Here is a 19,947-nt window from a genome sequence, read left to right as displayed (position 1 = left end):
GACTGACGCTTTTTGCAGATCAGAGCTTCTGGCAAAGGGAGATCATCTGCACCCCAAGGTATTACCTGGATTTTAGACTTGCCAATTCCCTGACATGGCTACAAGGTACACTCCCTTTGACAAGAAAGGATTAGCTTGCTACTGGACTCTTGTTAAGTGATGCCTGATCCATGGAAACTTTGAGACTCTCTAGCCTGATACCGCCGTTTGGGAGTGTGGTAACTAAGACTTCATGACTAGCAAGGTAAGATGTGCCCAACAAGTCTCACTGGTCATAAAGAAATAGTGACAGTCAAGAAAGCAGTTGGTCTCTCGGCTTTACATGAGAAAGTGGTAGCTCCCCCACGCTGCTGCCCAGAGAAAGCCACTAGATCGATGGGGTCTTTGATTCACTAATCGTTTGGCTAAGCAGAAGGCTGGTATTCACTGGGCTGCTGCAGATGCTCAGCCTCAGCACCAACTCTGCGAAACCAAAAGTGGACATGGCTGCTCTGCTCAGAAGGCAGAACTCAAGGCTGTCTTCGTCGCTCTGGACGACACTCTCCACTATGAGCCTTGTTGTATTCTTACTGACTCTTGGGCTGTTGCAAATGGCCAAGCTGTCTGGGAGACCTGGAAGTCTTGGCAGATTAGACACCCATCTTTCCACAACTGTGGAAATGAAGAGCAGCTATTGATTCAACTCTCTGGATAACTGATCAGACGCTCATGGTAAAAGCCTGTTCTCTGATACCAACTGGAATCAAGTTGCTTATCAACCTACACTGCCCAGACTTCCATCACTGCCACCTAGGCCCAACATTATTCTGAACATGGTGACACATCCACCATCAGAGACTGAGCAGAAAGTCAAAGACCCTATGCTTCTGATGGAGAAGTTGCTACCGCATGTCAGACTTGTGACACCTGCCAAAGGTGGCCTGTTTGTCTCACGGTGAATGAGGCCAAATCATACAGGGCACTGTGTCCAACTGTTCCTGGCAGACTGACTACACTAGACCTTTCACCCCATCTCAGGGCTATCCCTGATGCCTCACAACTACTGACACTTTTTCAGGTTACACTGTTGCTGTTCCAGTCTGAGCAGTTGGTTCTGGCCACACCATATGGCTCTTGAAACTAAGCTGTGTGATATGTTTAGCTTTCTGGACCATCTGCAGTCTGATAATGATGCACCAAAAGCTATTTAATTGGCTGTTAGTCAAGGTATTGTTAAAACTTCCAAGCTCCCTGCCATCCACAGATATTGATATTGTAGAGAATTGCAATAGTTTCCTCAATTACTGACTCAAAAAGATTTCAGACTCTACTTCCCTCACTTCCTCCTTGTCCAAAAGTCCTATTAAGGCAGTTTGGTCATCAAACTCAGCTCTCCCCAGAAAAGGATCATCTGTTTTTAGCTGCCTCCTGGGTAATGATCAAGCCTAATGGGGTGGGAAGCTACATAAACCTAAATGGAAGTTCAGGATCTGTCCCGACCATTCTCAGACACGATCTTTTTCCTTCTGCCTAATGGCAACCCTGGGACAGCCTGGTTGGTACCACTTCCAGGTGACAGCCTGGTCAAAAGTGGGCCTAGCAGATTCAAACCTAGTTCAAGTTCAGCCATCTGGATTCTCTTATTGAATGGACATCATCTTAGATCCTAAGAATAATGACCACTTGGTTGAATATACTGCTTGCCAAGTACAATCAGATTGGCCCTTGTGAGCCAAAGTGGGAGACATAACGGGTCTCTTAAGTTTTATAAAATATTCTTGTCCCTGACCATTCCAGATGAAAGGTCTGGGTAAGGGGAGGAGATGACTGGAAAAGGGATTAAGTTACAGCTACTAGAATGGGATACACTGATTTTGTGGAGGTGGAGGGAGAACCACCACCCTGGAACCTGGAGAGAGAACCTCTTAGACTCCAGGAGGTATGGGGGAAGAAGGGACATTAAATATCTTTGTTCTTCAGAACTGCTCTTAGAGCCTTCCTCAGGTAGGAAGAGGCTCTCATGCAGCTCTCCCCAACTGTTGCAACTTGCTGGATCTGTCATCCCACGCCAGAGGGCTCTGACAACTGGATCACCATCTCCCTTAACTTTACCGAGAAGTATTTTGCAAACAGCAGGGGATGGCCAAGCGTCCTGCATGCCCCATGCAAAACACGAGACGTTTGCCCACTACCATTCCCAAAGCTGAGGCTCAGTTCGTGAGGCGGCTGACTGCCATTCAGCTGGCATCCAGGTGCTCAGGATAAACAGAACAGACTGAACTGGCTGCCCTCAGACACTCAGTCCAAAAACAAGGCCGAGACCCAATCATTCTGAGCTGGGAAAGAGGGAGACCATGTTGGTGACAATGTCAACCTGTGCCCCTGACTGAAGAAGGTCCCCCTTTGGGGGCACAGACAACTATACTTCCTGTGTGGAAGCCAGGTACTAACTTCCTTCCCTCCCAAAAATATGCCTTGCAACTCTGAGGTGGGAAGAAGGGACCATCCAGTGTTTAGGGAAACACCACTGGTAGATCACTTTCTCAGATGACCATGGAGGTCTCTCCAAAATGAGGCTACCCTTTGGACTTCTCCGGCAGTCCAGTGGTTAAGACTCCGCACTTCCAATGCAGGGGGCACGGGTTCAATCCCTGGTCGGGAAGCTAAGATCCCACATGCCGCCTGGGCAGCCAAAAGAAGAAAAGTGAGGCTACCCTTGGTTACTTGGGGGAGCGTCCTGGAGGAATAACTGACTTATTTATGCAAGCCCTACGGGCAGTTTTCCCTACAATGGGAGTCATCCAAATAAAAAGGTGGTACCTTTGTGCCCGACTCAAGACAAGGTGATCAATGACACCACTTGGGCTCTGGAAGGTATTCAAGTCAGCCTCAAATCCCTGGCCAGGGTTATTACGGAGGCTAGACTTGCCCTAGACTTCCTCCCTGTGGGCCAATGCTCAGGCTGTGCAATTGCTAAAACATCTTGCGATACTTAGATTAATGCTTAGGGCTAAGTGGAAGAGTCAATACACAAACTAAAGGAGAAAGCCACCTGGCTTTCTAGGGATTTGTTCAGTTGGTTGAGTGTAGGACCTCAGCGGGGGTAGGTGCACGGTTAAGCTTAGCACTGCAGGGTGGCCACATCCTGCTACTTGGAGTGCTGTTGATAGTTGTCTTAATTAAATCCAGTGTAAGAAAAACTGAATGGATTAGGTCTCAGTCCCCTATTTGTCAGATTAATCAGAGTGGTCACGGAGTAGTGTGCTCATGGGAAAATTCACCAGAAGCTGAAACAGTGTAGAAGAAAACTCTCCATGGATCCCTCATGCTTCTGCATATCTTATACACAAACGCACTGGCAGTCTTTTGTTCTATCTTTTCAAGGTTGTCTGTACAGCGAATTGCCTTAGAAGATAGAGCCTGTCTTCCACCAGAGTGGAGGGCAGGTTCGTTTATTACCCAGAATAATAAAGATAACAGCCCCTCTGGGGCAAAAGCTGGGCAGGTTTGCTTACAGCTCATTATAAAAGATTTGGGTTTCCTAAAGCCCAGAGTTCCTCAACTGTGATGTAAATCACTGTGAGCACGGTACACACTGCATCATTCCCCATTGGACTCAGGGCAGGGCGGGGGTGGGGGGTGGGGGCAGCATGAGCTTCATGTTGATACAAACATGAAACTCATGCTGCTCCATATGCTGTGAGAGAAATAAAGTCCTTTCTGACTCATGAGTTTCATGTTTTCTGCCAGCATCCATAAAAATGTGGCAGGCCAACTTATTAGCTTGCAAATAGGATAAAGTCTTCCACCTGTCACAGTTCTTGATAATATCCCAATTTTAAAAATGGGCAAAAGATACTTCACCAAAAAAGATAAACAGATGGCAACAAAGCACATGAAAAAATGCTCAACATCATTAGTCATTAGGGAAATGCAAATTAAAACCACTATATACCTACCAACTTGGCTAAAATGAAAAAGTATGATCATACCAAGTATCAGCAAGGCTGTGGAGCAGTTGCAACTCTCATACACTGCAAGTTGGAATGTATCACTTTGGAAAACAGTTTGGCAGTTTCTTAAAAAAAAATTAAATACATCTACCATACAACCCAGCTATTCCAATACTAGGTATTTACTGAGAGAAATAAAACCGTATGTCCAAAGACCTACACACAAACATTCGTAGCCACTTTATTTGTAATAGTCAAAAACTGGAAACAACCTAAATGTCCATAACAGATGGTATATCCATACAATGGAATAACAATCGGCAATAAAAAGGAACCCACAACAACATGGACAAACCTCTAAAACATGACGCTAAGTGAAGAAAGTCAAAGACGAAAGACTACACACCTTAGGAATCCATTTATATGACATTCTAAATAAGATAAAGCCACAGTGATAAAAATCAGATCACTGGTTGCCTGGGGCTGGGGATCAGGGTCGACTGCAGGGTCATAAGAAAACTTAGCGTGATAGGAATGTTTTTATGTCTTGAATGTGGTGGTAGTTACATCACTGTGTACAATTAACAAAATTCAAACTCTACATTAAAATGGGTGAATTGTATTATATGTAAATTACATCTTAAAAGGCTGGGGAGGAAAAAATCTGTAAGGCAAATGCTTCTTCCTAACAAGTAACAGGAACCTGCTCCTACAGTTTTAAATAAACAATGATGCAATTTCAGCAAAATAAGGTCCTAGTATTTTTTTTCAGTGCCATTCAAAAAGTGTACACTATATTCCAAAAACACTTGCATATTGCAAATGTGAGAAGAGCCTTATTCACCTTCCGTACCTGCAAAAGTTATACAATAGTCTACTCAATAGAGAGTTGCCTTCACCGGTTGATTTAAACACAACTACATTATGTAATTTTTATTCTTAAATTGTATAACATTATACACAGCCAATTATAAACAGCCAATATGTAATACTGCTATCTTTCTGAAGAATTCTTCAGAGTATACTGCATGCCTAACTGGTTCATGAAACAATTCAACATGCTACTATATTTATATTGTAAAGCGCTGACGGTTAATAATTATTATAAGGATCCCAGTCTTATAATAATAAACCTTCTAAAAGGTTCTAAATAGGCCTAGTAAAACAGCTGTACCCAGCTGTTCTTACCCAATGACTAGACACATGAACTCAATTAAATGCCTACCAAATCCAACCTGGGCTGTTGTCACAGAATATATTCCAATGTTCTGTTACTCAGGACTTTCCCTGTAGTAAGATGCTACTCGCTACCGTGAGCAGCAAAGGGACCACACAGAACATGTTTTCAAAACGTTCTCATACAGGATTTAACCACAAATATGATGGTGTCTCATGCATATTTATTCCCCTAGTCTACCTCCATATTGAGAAGGTATGACCTAATCAGGTATATATCCTCAACACACCTCTATTTTGTTATCCATGTCTTAGCTCTCTCTGCAGGAAAATACTGGCTTGGTTTTAATGGGCATGCACACATCCATCCATTCATAAATGTTTACTGCACACCTACTATGTGCCAGGCACTAGTCATCAGAGAAAATATACACACCATGCTCTTGTCAGAAAAGTCTAATCTTGAACTGTCACCAAACTAATTAAAAGCTCATTAGGAGAAACAGTATTTTTGGATGACTACAGTTCAATTATTTCTTAGTTATTCTAAGTTGTATCTTTTGACTGAACCACATCAGTGAGTCAGACTAGATCATTCTGTTCCATGTGAAACTGATTTTACCAAATTGCACATTAGTGTTATACCAATGACCTATACTGAGGGTCACAAGAAACAAAGCCAGGAGATAATAACAACCCCTGTGCCAGACTCCATGCTAACCACTTTACATTCATTCATTCATTTAACCCTCACAAATAATCCTATGTAGAAAGCACCATTTTTATCCCCATTTGACAGATAAGGAAACTGAGCAGCTGATAGCAGACCGAGGCAGTCTGACTCCAGAGCTCTTGTTCTTAGACACTACCATACCACTATTCATTATGTAAGATGTTGAGGTCTTTATTCATTATATCACTTAATGTTTTCCTAATAACTTCCTATGAGAAATTGTGCATTTTAATACCAAGAATGGCTCCTAAGCAATTGATTTGTTCTCATCTTATTATAAATAATGTAACTGAGGTGTTTTTTTCCCCTTTTTCTTTGCGCTAGGTACTTCAGAACTCAGAGCTAGACTCAGCCCATCTAGCAACTGTACAGACTTAAACAGCATGCATTTTGGCCATCACATTTCTAACTTCACTGATTATCACTTCCACCTGGCCTATTTCTTATATCTTCACCGATTTCCTCACTTATTTTTAAACAGTACCATATTAATCTTTGTAAGCCAAACTGTTTTTAGAGTAAGTCTTGGTACAATTAACAACTTGAATCCACAGAATAGTTTATAGGAACCCAGAGAACTCTTAAAAAGATGCCTAGTCCTCCTTATTTTATTAGAAACAAAAGATGCTACTTGAGTTAAAATTAGCACAGTTTTGAGCTTCCCTGGTGGCGCAGTGGTTGAGAATCCGCCTGCCAATGCAGGGGACACGGGTTCGAGCCCTGGTCTGGGAAGATTCCACATGCCGCGGAGCAACTGGGCCCGTGAGCCACAACTACTGAGCCTGCGCGTCTGGAGCCTGTGCTCCACGACAGTGAGAGGCCCGCGCACCGCGATGAAGAGTGGTCCCCGCTCGCCGCAACTAGAGAAAGCCCTCGCACAGCAACGAAGACCCAACACAGCCAATAATAAATAAATAAATAAATAATTAAAAAAAAAAAAAATTAGCACAGTTTTTACATAAGGACAAGAAACCAAGCGTGAGGGAAAGAACAATCATAACCAGTAGAACTTTATAGATCCTTAAATACATATTCTTAATTTCAAAACATCAGTTCTTTACAGCATGATACATACAATACATTCTTGACTAACAGGGTGAACATGACTGAATATAACTACCTCTGCCTCACTAAGGAAATCAGTTCCTTATGGCATGACATAATAAATTCTTGACTAACAGTCAGGGTGAACATGACTGAATATAACTATTTGTTCCTCATTAAGGAAATAAGTAATTACCTGACTTCCAGGGCTTTGATAGCTTCTAGCATTTGTAGAAACTCTGCTGCTTTCCATACATCGTTGGCTTCTTCTTCTCCTTGTATCATTAATTTTGCTGTATATGTGAACTCAATCAAATGACGAAAGGCCATTTTACTAACACCTGTAAAAAAAAAAAAAAAAGACATGCATTAACATGTATTCACATTGATTCAAATCTTATAACATTTAGTAAAGAAAAAATAGAAGCCCAGTGTTTGGAAAATGATTAGTAGTTGTCATTTTGGAAGATAATTTCCTGGCAGAATTCTCATTTACAGTATAATAATTTTGTAGCCAAGTTCAGCACTAACTAGCAAACTACTTTAAGATCTTTCCCAAAGACTTCCTAAGGCTCTTACAGAACAGTAAAATCTATCACTCAAATACACGAATGGGCTATTACATCAGACATGCTATGTTTCCTGCCAGGGAGCTCTGTGTCAACTCAGCTCCAAAATCATCAATAGCTTTCAAAAGCTTAGCAAATAAAGTTCAGTACCATTCTGCCTTTATTTCAAGGTCCTTCACATTATTTTTCTACTTACCACTATTTTTCCTTCCAAATTTTAAACTATATCAAACCCACACTATATACTGATCCTCAAACAAACCCTTCACTTTCTAAGAATTTCCTTGCCTTCCTTAACACCCTCCATCCTGAATGCTTAATCACCTTACCTCGACAAATCCTACCACCCTTGAAGGACCAATTTTAATGCCACACCTTTAATGAACCTCTTTAATAGTTCCCTCAGGCTGAACTCTGTACCTGGTCTTATAGTTGAAATTCATGGACAACTCTTGACTGTAAGCTGCTTTACGGAAATTTGCCTCTACACCCACCTCACAGTATCTAACACAAGGCTTCCTAAAATGCAGGCACACAACATAGGTATAAATGGATAAAGGCTAAAGTCACTTTCAGAATTAAGCTTCCACAATTCCAAGCTTGCTTTGCAAGTTTCTGTTTAAATTTTGGCCCAAAATGATACTCTATACTTCTTTGTGCTCTTCAATGCTATATAATATTGTTTCAGCCTGCTAATGCAAGGCTATGAAAAGCTACTGACAGGAACAAAGAGAAAACTTGTTTTTATAGATTTTTTTAATGCTAAGAAATGCCCAAGACCAAGCTGCACACAATATGCACAATTACAAATACAAAACAGGAACTTCCTGGCAGTCCAGTGGTTAGGACTCCACGCTTTCACTGCCAAGGGCGCTGGTTCAATCCCTGGTTGGGGAACTAAGATCCCACAAGCCGCTCCGGGTGGCCAAAAAAGAAAAAAAAAAATAGGAAAAGAAAAAATATTTTTATGTTCTTCCCATGCACTTTATACACCTGAATGTGGCCTTCAGGACAACAGTAAGAATACTGGTGGAATATCCACCATCTTCTATTTGTGTTAGGAAAAAACATCGTTCAGGAAGCCAACTTTCAAGTTTCAGTTCAGTCTCTCCATGACCTGTGCAATCTGGGGCAAGTCAGAACCTCTGAGCCTCAGAAAACTCATCTTCAAAATGCCTGAAAACAATCTGAATATTGAGAAGCACCATAAAATATAATGTAATATGACCAAGTTACATGCTACCAAATAAGCAAACGAAAAATAACTGGATTCATTAATGGCTAATTTATTGGGTCCCCTAATCTTTTTTCTCCTGGTTGTCTTTTAACCATGTTCTTTATTATATGAGAGTAGCCTGAGGAACAGACAACTTAGATTTTGCTGGGTTTTTTTTAAGGTGTTTTGACCAAACATTTAAAAGTGCAACAGAAATCTTTCCTAAAAACAATGTGTAAATTTTTCCTGAAGCAGAATGAGATTTTGATTTTTAATCAAACACACATATGTATGCCTACTATACATATCAGGCAGGACTCTAAACACTTTACAAATAATCAACTGACTTAATCCTCCTGACAACCCTATGAAGTACTATTATAATCCCCATTTTACGGATGAGGAAATTGAGGCACAGAGAAGTTAAGTAACTTGTGAAAGTCACATAGTTGTTAAGTGATAATACTAGAATCAAACCCAGATGGCCTGACTCCAAAGTCCATGATAAAGATTTTTAAATAGGATGATGGTAGGAAACATTCCTGCTTGGAAGAGTTTGAATACCCATGTCTCATTCACTACAGGACTGCAATCTTTTACTCATATTTCCAAAGTCCCCCAAATCTCTTAAAACCAGAAGTTTTCCCATAAATTTGGCAGCAAAATTTGATCTGAATTGACATGAGGCTATTTATAATCTTTATCCCACTTAAACATTAATAAGCTATGCTGCTTATTAATAATACATTGCATTATTATTTGGTTATAGGATATTGCCCCAGACCCCAATGGGAGTATTATGTAATACACACAGTGGATTACCTTAGAAAATTCTAAAAATTAGTAATTTCAAGAAGCAACTGGCCTCCAAGAACTTGTGGATTTAGCTCCCAATCTTGGTTAATCAGAATCACCTGTAGACTTAAGCATGGGTCCCTGATCTCCAGAATCAAAACTGGGATAGGGAACTGTTTTTTTATAAGCACCCTAAGTGCTTCTTTTTTAAAATAAATTTATTTATTTATTTGTTTTATTTTTGGCTGCGCTGGGTCTTCATTGCTGCGCACAGGCTTTCTCTAATTGCGGCGGGCGGGGGCTACTCTCCGTGGCAGTGCACGGGCTTCTCACTGCGGTGGCTTCTCTTGTTGCAGAGCACAGGCTCTAGGCGTGCGGGCTCAGTAGTTGTGGCTCGTGGGCTCTAGAGCGCAGGCTCCGCAGTTGTAGCGCACGGGCTTAGTTGCTCCGCGGCATCGGGGATCTTCCCAGATCAGGGATCTATCCCTTGTCCCCTGCATTGGCAGGCGGATTCTTAACCGCTGAGCCACCAGGGAAGCCCACCCTAAGTGCTTCTTATGTGGCCAGTCCAACACTGGTCCTAGGAATAAGCCACTGACCTAATTAGCTAACAGGAACCAAACTTATAACACCTGCCGAGGTAAGTGAAGCGTTGATAGATGATGTACAGCTGCAAAAATATTTTATACTCTATCAGGACTAGTTTGGTAACTTTCAAATTTCAGCCCATTTTCTCAATTCCTTACTCCTTTCATAATATACAATTTTTCTAAGTATCTAAGAAAAATGTTAATATAAACACCTTAACCTGAGTCATTTTTCCCCTTAGGAAGAGGCAAAAGGGGGGGTGGGCATTCTGGAATTTCTCTAGTCTTACAGAATTCCTCAACTGGTGGAAAACTCCTACTCAAATAGGATGTATGAATATGTGCTTGGATGTTTTGTCCTTGATATTAGGGGCTAAGATTTTGGACACGATGGTAGAGTTGCTGTTTGAGAGAAACTAGGTGCTTATGGAACTGTGGTTTCAGGATAAGTAAAGAATGGATTTGGAAAATTGGAGGCTCGGGTTAGGAGAAGGCTGTTGTGTTCTGAACAAGGGAGTGAATGTCTGCTGAAGATTTTATATGGTGTGAATCCAAGTCACAAAGCTGAGCTGGGATGCAGCTGGCTTCGAGGACAACAATTTTGACTTAAGTCAAAGGTGAACCTGCAGTCCTAATCAAAGGTAACTTACTTCACCAGGGACCCAGAAAACAGGGAGAGAGCTGGCTCAGCTTGCATCTAATGACAGTTTATACTCATAGAGCATATTACAATTTAAATTCTCTTTACATACATTTGCTTTTACAAAACCCTATAAGGCAGTGGTTCTCAACACTGGCTGCAAGCTGGACTTGAACCAGGGCAGTGCTGCCCTAACTTTGCTGTACAAAGGAATCATCTGAGGATTCTGTTCTGATTCAGTAGGTCTAGGGTGGAGCCTGAGAGTCTACAGTTCTAACAAGCTCACAGGTGATGCCCATGCATTACTGATCCTCAGACCACACCCTGAATAACAAGGACCTAGAGAACTTTCAAATACAGATGCTTGGATCTCACCCCTCAAAGACCGATTTAACTGATCTGGAGAAAAAGCCTGGGTATTAGTACTTGTAAAAGCTCCCCTGGTGTTTCTAATGAGCGGCTAAAGATGAGAACCGTCCCTATCTTACAGATGGGAGTTCTAGTTCTAGCTAGGATGAAGAACGCATACTCCACCCTATCTTGTCCATTGATTACAACTAAAAATCCTGAAAAGAATACATAAAGCAAATATACAAGGACTCTGAAGAAAAAACAGAAGCAAAAAGACTGGGGAGAGAAATCAAAACTCAAAGAACAGCAGTAAGTTTCCTGGTTTTATATTTTTCCTCCCACATAACCCAGCTTGAGGACAGCCCAACTCCCATAACTGGGTAGCAGGTGCAGACAGAAAAAACTCCGAGAGAAACTCTTTCCGGCTAGAGAACCAGCAAAGGGGATGGAGAGTGTGTGGGGGTGGGAAAAATAGCTGGTTTTTATTCCTCTCTCAGCCCTCCCTCAAGACAAGCCCCAGTTCTGGCGCTGCACATCTATGGCTAGTTGCCACCAAGCAGGCACCTCAACTCTAAGAGAAAGTTCTCTCTGGCTGAGAACTAGGAAAGAGATTATTATCTGAAGAGCATGGAGAGAATTCTTGTTATTTTCTTCTCTCACCATGTTATTATCCAGGAAATGGATTCCACTGCAGAAAATGCACAACAGCACAGGGAGGCTAAACTCCTAGTTTTCCAGCCACAGGACCAGGAAAGAGAGCTCAGGGGAGCTGAAGTACAGAGAAAATCAGGAGGGGGAGCTGGAGAAAGGTCCTTTAAATCTGTGTATGCAGTCTTGAGCTCACCACCCAGCTGCACGTGTGCAAAAATGACGTGAGGCAGCACAGCAAAGGCTTTGAGAATTACACCATGGACTACCACCCAGGTCGGCACACCTGGGACCTGAATAGAACCACAAAGGTTCTGAAAACGAAATTGGAATTGGATCCAAAGTCCACACAAGGCAGTCTGAACCTAATCAGGTTGATTGTCTGCTAAAACAAAACAAAATCAAAACAACAACAAAAACCAAAAGCATTCTCCAGAGGATTCTAACAGCACGCAGACTGTCAAAACATAATATTCAAAATGCACATGACAGGGACTTCCCTGGTGGTCCAGTGGTAAAGAATCCGCCTTCCAATGCAGGGGATGCGGGTTCGATCCCTGGTTGGGGAACTAAGATCCCACATGCTGCGGGGCAACTAAGCCCACGTGCCGCAAGCTACAGAGTGCACGCGCCACAACTAGAGAGAAGCCCAAACACACAACAAAGAGACCTTGCACGGTAACGAAAGATCCCACATGCCTCAACGACCTGACACAGACCAAAAAAAAAAAAAAGAGGAAAAAAATAATGCCCATGACATAATCCAAAATTACTTGACATATTCTGCAGATTAAAAGAGAAAAAAGGAAGCTAAGACGCCCAGTGTTACACAGTTGACAAACAGTAAAGCTGGGACTACAAGTCAGGTTTTCTAAGTGCATGCCCAGGGCTTTCTCTACAGCCAGGTGACCTAGCCAGATAGTACAGCAATTCCAAAGTTAAGAGCTTAAGAAGACATTGAGCCAAATTGATTCTTTAAACCTGAATCTGGCAAATAACAAAAACAGAATGTTTTTACATTTTTTTTTCTTACTTTCTATAGTTTAAATACTGAAAGTTGTGTGTCCTGTACTATAATGGACACATCAGAAGTATAAGAGATAATCCCAAGGTGATTAGTGTTCAGAAGAAAAGACCCTACTTCTCCAGGTAGGTCAGTACTCCACACTCCACCAGCAATGCATATTCTAGCCTGGGCCACTTATTTTTCGACTTAAGATTCTGCCCAGAAATTGACTCATCTTTGAAATCCTTCTTCTCTCTAAAGTAAACTAAACCATTCATCCTCCCTCCTTAGCGACACCATTCTGCAACAAAATTCTCTGCAACATTTTTTGCACTCCTTAACTGTTGCTTATCCATGATTAAATTTGCAAATTCTGTCTTATTAATTTGCTGTCTTATTAATCAATTTCTCATTTCCTGGGTCTGGCACGGTATATTATAATAGGTATTAAATCTGATAAATAGCCCCAATCTATTAAGCTTTGACAATGCACCAAACACTACGCCAGGCACTCTGCAGATGCTATTTCAATTAATCATTAGTACAGGCCTATTAACCCACTTTTCAGATGAAGAGGCAAATATGCAATTGAGCTAAAGTAACCTGCCTGGGGTCTCAGTACCTCAGGTGAATAAATGGACAAAACTTTGCCTTGTAACAGAAACAAATACCATCTAGGCTGATGGATTCTGACTTTAGTAAGCTTTGAGGATTTCCATCATGCCTGTGCTCTGTCCATCACAGATAATCAAAGATAATCTATCTATGGATACCAGCCAGAATGCTAGATAAGCTGGAACTATCAAAATAAGAGAATACTCTTAACTCTACGTTTTCTTTACTCCCCTAGACACCAAATTTTTCCAAGGGAATACTGTTTCTAGGCAACCCATTCATAACAGAGAATATATACACACTGAGAGAGATACAAAACCCAAACTCAAGAACCCTGTATTCATGTAGGTAAGCTGATTTATTTCCTACAGTTTTGGATTGAGAGGTAGAGGGCTAGGTATTGTAGAAGCAGAATTAATAGCACAAACTGAATCCCTTGCTAGCTGGGCAACCTCAGTCAAGTAACCTTTTAGAGCCTGCTCCCTGATATGTAAATTGGACATAAAACCACTTACTTCAAAGCACTGCTGTGAACCTCAGAAAATGCACACAAACTACATAGCATAATACCTGGCACTTGGTGGGCTATTATTACAAAAAGTCAAACAAGTATAAAAATTTCTATTTTAAGACAGTATCTAGTAGATGACCCCCTTCCATCCTAGACTTTCTATAGCCACTAGAACTTCTGAATGCTACTTCAGTTAATCTTTCCTAGCCTTTTCCATATTATGACAGCCCACTTCACACTGTGCATGTCATGCTGCTAATACAGAGGCCTGCAGCACCTGGACCAATCTGAAACATAAGCCCACTAAATAAGATGGAAATTCACTTTTAATACATGTTTTCAAAAGACAGTGATCACTGGTATTAGCAATGAAAAAGACTCCTTTAAGAAACCAACCGTTTAACGTAAGAGTTTTTCCTGGAAGATCATTTTAGGAAGCACGTTACTAAAAGTAAGAATTCTCAGGTGTCAAAAGAACAATTTATCCAGTCACCGAATAGAAACCATTGATGCCTGTTTCCCATGGTATCTTGCTAAATTAACTGCCTAAAACTTCTTCATCAAATTATAATGCTTGCTAGATATTGTATTTAAAACAAGCATTTACCTTCTATCTCCACCAAAGGTTCCTGAGTAAACTCCTGAAAGAATTTGTAAAAGAACTTGCTGCAAGCAGCCAAAACAGCCTTGTGGGCCTTAAAATGGTGTCCTAGAGAAAAAACAAAATAAAATCATCATATTCACAAAAATCAAATATAAAACTATAAAACAAGTTAAGAAATTAAAGTAAAATAGGCCTTTCTTAATATAATTATAAAACTATATTCTGGGCAGCTATCTTGACAAATTTAAATCTCAATTAGACATGAAGTAGGATCTTTATCTCAAGGGCCTTATTAAGTCATCTTTATAAAGGCCACCTTACAACATTTCAGGAGGTACCACTTAAGTCAAAGGCATATCCTATTCAGTTGAAACTGCTAAATATAAACACAACCCAAAAGGTTATACGTCATTTGAAAAGAGAAGAAAAAGCCACAGAATAAGCACCGAGCTGGATGTGTTTGCTATGCAAAACATTTTAGTATGCCTAATATTTGGACACTCAACCTACAGGAGACCTGCTGTAGGCTATAATAAAGAATAGCTTGCCTCAAGAAGTCTATTTTCACTAAACAGAAAAGATACCCAAGCTGGGTTTGCATCCATTATAATAACAACTCCTAAGACTGGTAAAGACCACATTTTATTTTGGGGGTTACCAAAGGGGGTACCAGTGCTGCAAAGGCGTCTCTCACATTTTCCCTCCAAGACCATTTGGGAAACTAGAAAGAACACTTCCCAAATGACTCCTGTGAAAGACTGCTCAAAGCAGCTTAGCAGCAGAAATCTACTAAACCAAACATTTACAGACATCCTCCCTATCCCCGCCACCTTGCACTCAAGTGTACAATGCGAACCCTTCAAAAGGCTGCAAGAAGTTAAAATGCCATGATTATGTTGAAAGCGTGACTATCCTTCTGCAGCATGGTCTACGTGAAGGGACACAGATAAGTGTCCTCGGGTTCCAGAGCACACCGTCCGCAGACTTTCGATAGGGAGTCCATAGAAGGTGGATAAAAAAGGCAGATGGGGGAAGGGGAGAGAAGATCTGAAGCCACAAATTCGCTCCTCGGCCCACCACGCTACCCACCGTCGACAATCAGGGTGATGTCAGTAAACCGGTCCTGCTCTCGCTGTTCATTCAATCGGTCCAGGATCATTTTATGATGTTCAGGGAACTCCTGAAGGCATTCCATCGTCTCTTCGGCCTCCATGGCCGTCGGGTTGTTCTACAAAAGAGGAGCATGATAATGTACACCCATGAGCTCGGGCTGAGGAACAAAACCCCTAAAGCATAAAACAACAAAAAACAAAACCCCAGCAACGTGAAAAGAAGGGAGGAGGGTGAGGCAAGAGGAGAGGAAGGCGAGGGAAGAAAGAAAGGCGAGCCGGGCGGCCGCCGCGCGTTGGGGGCCGGAGCCGCGGCCGCGGGACTCCGAGCCTGACCTAATTGGAGTCGGGAGACGCGAGCTGGAGCGGGGTGGGCACAGCGCCGGAGGCTCCGGGCTCCGGGGCGCGCAATTCCGGCAGGGGAGGAGACCCGACAGCCGCCGCGGCCCTCTAACGGCCCGCCAAGCCCTTCGGCCCGGCCCTGGCTCCCGCCGCCCCGGGACCCGGTCCGGCCCGCGGCCCACTACGACTCCCCGGTCTCCTCTCCCTCCCCCGCCCTCCCTCTTCTCCCCCGCCCAGACCGGGCCGGCACTCACTCAAGGAAGGAGGAGCGGCCCGGGCCTGCGCGTCACTTACGTCGACGTGCCGCGTCACCGCGTCGGGCTCCGGCTGACGCGGACGCCGACTGAGCGCAGACGAGGGAGAGAGCGGGCCACGCCCCCACCCGCCCTCCTCTAGTGGCGGGGCGGAGCTAACCGAGGGGATTTGGCGCTCGAGGAGGCCAGGCCGCCCGCGCTGGGAGGAGGAAGTCGGGCTGTGGTGGGGTTGGGCCGGTTGAGGGCCTGGCTTTGTCGGGGTGGGGCTCCACCTTCCACCCACCCGCACCAGACTCCAGGTGTGAGCACTTCCGACCCGGACCTTAGAATAAACTCGCAGCCAGTTTCAGGTGCACCTTTATACCGCTGCCCCTACCCCGCCCCCTCTCCTCCCAAGGCCTAGGTCGGGCCGCCTTACCTAGCTCACGATCCTCCCTCTCTCCTTTCCGTCCCGAAAGCCTTACCTTCTCTACTCTCCCCTCTCGGGGCGTAACTCGCCCCACACTTTTCCCTAACCCTGAACAGCGCCTCGCCCGCCATTTCCTCGCGAGTGCCCGGGCGCTCCCTCTGCTTAGGTCCGGCCGGCGCACGTGCGCTCGCTCCGAGACCCGGACGGCCGCGGCGCGGGCGGCGGCGGCCACGGGCGCGAGCACGTTCCGGCCGCCTAGGATCTTCCTCCTGGGTGCCCGCCCTCTCCGTGCTCGGCGGGCGGCACGTGTTTGCTAGGCTCAGGACCTGTAGCTGCTCGATTATTTACGCATGGTGCTGTTACTGCAGCTCTCCATTCCCCAACCCCCACGCTTAAAGTGGCCAGTGACCCATAATCAGCCTCACGTGACTGGGTCATTCATTCATGCCTCTGAAATTGGCTTTTTGAGAATGAGATAGTCAAAACTTACTTATTCATTTCTCTCAAAAGAAAGATTAGGATTAGGGATTAGGGAAGGATTTAAATAGCTGTCTGCAAGAGTAAATGTAATCATTATTTCAACCGACATTTATTGAGAGCCAGCGTTGTGCTAGGCGCTGTTTAAGGGACTGGGAATTCCGATGGTGAGCAAAGCATATGTGGTTTCTGCCTTCCCAATCTTAGTATGATGGAGTAAATAGACATTCTGAACAGTGAATTGACTGGGTGCTGACTGCTGAGTGTTATGAGATGTGAAGAACAAGATAATCTGGAGGTCAAGGAAAACTAGTGACCTATAAGAAGCAGTATGAAGTCTGAGTGTTCTTAGCCAAGAACATGCAGAGGCACCAAGATTATAGCATTCCGGGAACTGAAGGAATGTTGCTGGGCAGACCCACAGGGGCCTTGGAAACAGTGTTAAAGATGTTAGATTTTCTTATAATCCCAAAGGGAAGTCTTGGAGGTTGAACAGGATAGTGACATCGTAAATTTTACTTTTTAAAGAGAATTCTACGGAGAATAGATTAAATGGGACAAAATAGAAGTAGAGACCAGTTGGGAGGCTGTTAGTAATCTAGATGAAACCATGGTGGCGAATGGGATTAGAAAATTGATAGAGGGAATTGCCTGGTGGTCCAGTGGTTAGGACTCTGGGCTTCCGTTGCAGGGGTTCAGTCCCTGGTCGGGGGAACTAAGATCCTGCAAGCCGTGTGGTGCAGCCAAAAAAAAAAAAAAAGGCAACTATATATGGATCCGTATAGAACATGGAGCAGAGAGCTAACCTTAGAGATTTGGAAAAATTTAGCATAAAGTGGATATTGAAGCCATGGAAATAGATGAGATCTGCAGGGATGAGAGACTAGCAGCTTGTAGGTTAAATTGGACTGCTGGTGGTTTAATATTATCATTATCATTATTATTCACAGCGTGTTTTTAAGATGAAGAAATTGCACCTAGAAATAGGCATTTTGGAAATTCCAGTCTATACGGCTACTTTCCTATAAAATAACAATTGGATTAAGCCAAATAGAGATTGCCGTCTCTAAATGGGATTTGAACTATCTAGTTCACCATAGCCCCCATCACTTTTTAGTGTCTTAGTCCCAGTGCATATCATTCATTTTTACTTGCCTTTTTCTTAAAGCATTTGAATTTGGACTCTCTTGGCCTTACAGGGTCAGAATGGAAGAAGGTGTAGGACTTTATCCCTGAGAAGTATCAACGTTTATGGGTTTAGTAGGAAAAAAAGAACCTGAAAGGACAGTATGGCAGCTGGAGAAAGGAGGAAAAACAGAGGAGTATGACTTCATGGAGGTCAGTGTTTCGAAAGACAGGGTATGATCAGCAGTGCCAAATGCTGCAAAGTGCTCAAGTTAAATAAAGATTAGGAATGTTCCATGGGGGGTGGGGGAGTCTAGGAATAAATAAGTAGGTTAAGGAATAATTAGGAAAATAAGTTGAGTTGACAGTGACAGAACTCTCATTAAAAAATAAGGGAGGAAAGAAAGGAGTACCTGTAGAGGGTGATAGGTCAAGCCAGTTTTATTTTTTGTGTTTTGGTATGGGAGAGACTTAAACAACTTAAATGCTGATAGAGAAGAATCCAGCAGTGGAAGACGATAAAAATACAGGAGGAAAAGGGGCTAATTGTGCAAGAGAGGAAGAGACTGAAGAAGATGAAGTTAAGAGGATAGGTGAATGAATCAGCTTTAGATAAGAAGAATATCTGTTAGCACTGGAAGGATTAATAGATTTGGTGCTCTCAGGAGTGTAGATTTGCTTCCAGGAGGTTGAGAAAATTCCTGTCTAACTGAAAACCTCTATTTTCTCTATGAAATAGGTGGCCAGGTCATCTGCTAAAAGCCAAGATTAGGAGAAGAAAGGTGTGTGTGTGTGTGTGTGTTGGGGAGGAAAAGTTTGAGATTGGGAGATGTATTAGTTATTTAAGGCTGTGTAACAAATTGCCCCAAAAATGTAGTGGCTTAAAACAATATTGTTATTTCACAATTTCTGTGGGTCTGAGGATATCACTTAGTTGGATTTTCAGGGTCTCTCACAAGTTTCTAATCAAGATGTTTGCTGGGGCTGCTCTCATCTCAACGCTTGGCTAGGGCAGGATCTGCTTCCAAGTTCTCTTAAGTGGTTGTTGATAGAGGTCAGTTTCCCCTGGGCTATTAGACTGAGGACTTCAATTTTGTTTATACCACCTCCCTCCATCTGGGGCTCACAATAGGGACTGACAGCTAGATTCCATCAGAGCAAGAGAGAACAAGCAAGACAGAAGCCAAAGTCTTTTTTTTTTTTTAATAGATTAAAAAAATTTTATTTATTTATTTATTTATTTATTTATTTATTTATTTATTTATTTTTGGCTGGGTTAGGTCTTCATTGCTGCAGGCGGGCTTTCTCTAGTAGTGCGAGCAGGGGGCTACTCTTCGTGGTGGTGCGTGGGCTTCTCATTGCAGTGGCTTTTCTTGTTGCAGAGCATGGGCTGTAGGCACATGGGCTTCAGTGGTTGTGGCTCGTGGGCTCAGTAGTTGCAGCTTGCAGGCTCTAGAGTGCAGACTCAGTAGTTGTGGTGCACAGGCTTAGTTGCTCCGCAGCATGTGGGATCTTCCTGGACCAAGGCTCGAACCCACGTCCCCTGCATTGGCAGGTGGATTCTTAACCACTGCGCCACCAGGGAAGCCCGAAGCCAAAGTCTTTTTGTAACCTAATCTCAGAAGTGACATTCCATCACTTTTCTGTATCCTATTTGTTAGAAGCAAGTCACCAGGTGCAGCCCACAGTCAAAGGAAAGTAATCATACAGTGGTGGAACTACAGGCACACCTTGGAGATATTGCAGATTCAGTTCTAGACTACCGCAATTAAGCGAATGTCACAATAAAGAGTCACGTGAATTT

The 19,947-nt window shown here is 43.1% G+C and overlaps 1 protein-coding gene across 5 annotated transcripts in view; it reads right to left on the bottom strand.

Moving 5' to 3' along the window:
* ZNF131 (zinc finger protein 131) overlaps positions 1 to 16,836 on the bottom strand; it is a 32,824-nt gene extending 15,988 nt beyond the window's left edge. The window contains exons 1-4 of one of the 5 annotated variants that reach the window (XM_007195537.2): positions 16,551 to 16,832; positions 15,517 to 15,655; positions 14,431 to 14,532; positions 7,082 to 7,226 (exon numbers count right to left, since the gene is read on the bottom strand). In XM_007195537.2, the coding sequence (XP_007195599.1) occupies positions 7,082 to 7,226; positions 14,431 to 14,532; positions 15,517 to 15,640 (371 nt within the window). In that variant the 5' untranslated portion in view covers positions 15,641 to 15,655; positions 16,551 to 16,832. Of the gene's footprint in view, positions 1 to 7,081; positions 7,227 to 14,430; positions 14,533 to 15,516; positions 15,656 to 15,872; positions 16,103 to 16,550 lie in introns of those variants that run through there. The other 4 variants (XM_007195539.2, XM_057541465.1, XM_007195536.2 and 1 more) reach the window with 4 other exon arrangements.
* Positions 16,837 to 19,947: the final 3,111 nt, after the last annotated feature.

The sequence above is a fragment of the Balaenoptera acutorostrata genome, chromosome 2 (genome assembly GCF_949987535.1).
Source record: "Balaenoptera acutorostrata chromosome 2, mBalAcu1.1, whole genome shotgun sequence".
NCBI lineage: Eukaryota > Metazoa > Chordata > Mammalia > Artiodactyla > Balaenopteridae > Balaenoptera > Balaenoptera acutorostrata.
The sequence above is the reverse complement of the archived record's forward strand: the minus strand, read 5'-3'. Positions and strand labels throughout refer to the sequence as shown.